The 2,500-nt window shown below is 37.3% G+C and overlaps 1 protein-coding gene across 1 annotated transcript in view; it reads right to left on the bottom strand.

Moving 5' to 3' along the window:
- Positions 1-2,251, bottom strand: part of LOC135224764 (tigger transposable element-derived protein 1-like) — a 13,372-nt gene extending 11,121 nt beyond the window's left edge. The window contains exons 1-2 of the mRNA XM_064264089.1: positions 1,527-2,251; positions 1,062-1,137 (exon numbers count right to left, since the gene is read on the bottom strand). Of these exons, the coding sequence (XP_064120159.1) occupies positions 1,062-1,137; positions 1,527-2,251 (801 nt within the window). The remainder of the gene's footprint in view (positions 1-1,061; positions 1,138-1,526) is intronic.
- Positions 2,252-2,500: the final 249 nt, after the last annotated feature.

Raw genomic sequence — 2,500 nt, 5'->3', positions numbered from 1 at the left:
AATATTAATAATAACAATAATTCAAATGTTTCTCTTTTATTTTTACTTACTCATATATTTTAAATAGATTTTAGCGCGTTGTGTTATGTACATATTCACTATTTATATAATAACCGATGCCTTCTTTCTTTAAAAATTCAAATTCCTACAGTTCTTCTAATCTGAACAAGAATTACTTACTTTCCACAAGAGAAAGTTATTTAAAAACCTTGACTGTTAGCTATAGTCATATAAAGCAAACTTATATAACTACGCACACACACACACACACACACGACAGACGACAGACACACACACACACACACACACACACATATGTATCACATACATATATCTATTATATATATATATATATATATATATATATATATATATATATATATATATATATACATACATACACACATACATACATACATACATATATATATATATATATATATATATATATATATATATATATATATATATATATATATATATATATATATATATATATATGTACAGTGGTACCTTGAGATACGAGATTAATTCATTCCGGAACCGGGCTCGGAACTCGAAAAACTCGTATCTCAAATCAATTTTTCCCATTTAAATTAACTGAAATGTATTTAATCCATTCCAGACCTATGAAATACACCCCCAAACCATCATAAATAATGAAGAAAACACACATATAAATGTAGAAATATAGTACAAAAAAATTATACAGTAATATATTTTAGTAATGAATAGAATTAAAGTAAAATAAAGAAAAGAAAAAGTTAATTTAATCTAACCTTGGTGACAGTCGCGTGCTGGCGGCTAAGGGAGGCGAGTGACGAAGGGGGAGGGCTGGACGGCTACATTAGTCCCGTTACGTATACAGGAATTTTCCTAACAGAAAATGAAAAATGAACATTAAAATGTAAACTAAAACTGCAGTTTCACTTGCGCTTTTCTTGTAAGTTACCGAAAGAGGTTTGCTTTTGCCTCCCTTTTAGTAAAAATGTTACGGAAAATTTAGCAATGAATAACAAAGTTACGTAACACAACAAAAAGTTAAGAACACGTAATCTTACCTTGCTGACAGGCGAGTGCAGCTGGCTAACGGAGTCGAGTGGCGGAGGAGGAGGAGGAGGAGGGAGCAGGGAGGGGCTAGTCCCGTAATGTAAACAGCATTTTTTCGAACACAAAATGATAACATTAAAATGTAAACTAAAACTGCATTTCCTTAACTTTAATAAAAATTTGCACTTTCCTTAACTTAAATTTGAAAAAATACTAAATGCACTTTAAACTTAAAACTTAACCTAAGCGATACGTAAGTTTAATCACCACTTGTTTTCTGCCTTTTAGAATCACTTTCGGCATTTTCATTTGCGCTTCTCTTTAATAAAAATTTATCCAAAGAGCTTTGCTACTGCCTCCCTTTTAGAATGTTCCGGAAATGAGTCAAACAAGTGTCATTAAATAACGCTGAAGCACGACTAGTCGAAACTTTTTCTGGATGTTTCTGTTCAATGAAACTCGAAAGTGTTTCCCACATTGCTAACATGTCATTAATTTGACTTGTAGGAATCACTTCCTCCGGCTCTTCCTCCCCCTCGCTACTGCTACTAATCTCTTGCAGGGCCTTCGTATGTTGCATCACCTGCAGCTCCTTCAACTCCTCAATTGAGAGTTCCTCCTCATGTTCCTCGACGAGTTCGTTGACGTCGCCCTCATCTACCTCCAGACCCATCGACTTTCCGAGGGACACAATCTCCTCCAACGTTGCTTGGGGTTCGAACCCTTCGAAGTCCCTCTCTGAAACAGCATCAGGCCATAGCTTTTTCCATGCCGAGTTCAAGGTTCGTCTCGTTACCTCTTGCCATGCCGAGTCAATGATACGTAAACATACGACGATATTGTAATGCTCTTTCCAAAACTCTCGAAGGGTAAGCTTGGTGCTCTCTGTCACCTCAAAGCATCGGCGGAACAAGTCCTTTGTGAAAAGCTTTTTAAAATTTGCAATGACCTGCTGATCCATTGGTTGCAAGATGGAAGTCGTGTTGGGTGGGAGGTAGAGGACTTTCACAAACTGGAACTCCTCGAGAATGTCATCTTGAAGACCAGGTGGGTGGGCCGGAGCATTATCCAAAATTAATAAGGCTTTCAGTGGGAGGTTATTCTTTTGAAGATATTCCTTCACAGAAGGACCGAAGACGAGGTTTACCCAATCTGTAAAGAACTGCCGCGTAACCCATGCCCTTGCATTCGCGCGCCACATTACGTGCAGTTTTTCTTTCAGAATTTTGTGTGACTTGAACGCTCAAGGATTTTCAGAATGGTAGACTAGCAGTGGCTTTACTTTACAGTCACCACTAGCATTTGCACACAATGCAAGGGTCAGACGGTCCTTCATGGGTTAATGGCCTGGCATCTTCGTCTCCTCTTTTTCTAAAATAATCCCGTCTCATCGCAGTTAAAGACTTGTTGCGGGATATAACCTTCCTCCTCAATAAGCTCAGCGAACTCG

Source organism: Macrobrachium nipponense, chromosome 12, assembly GCF_015104395.2.
Source record: "Macrobrachium nipponense isolate FS-2020 chromosome 12, ASM1510439v2, whole genome shotgun sequence".
NCBI lineage: Eukaryota > Metazoa > Arthropoda > Malacostraca > Decapoda > Palaemonidae > Macrobrachium > Macrobrachium nipponense.
This window is presented reverse-complemented; position numbering and strand designations above follow the sequence as displayed.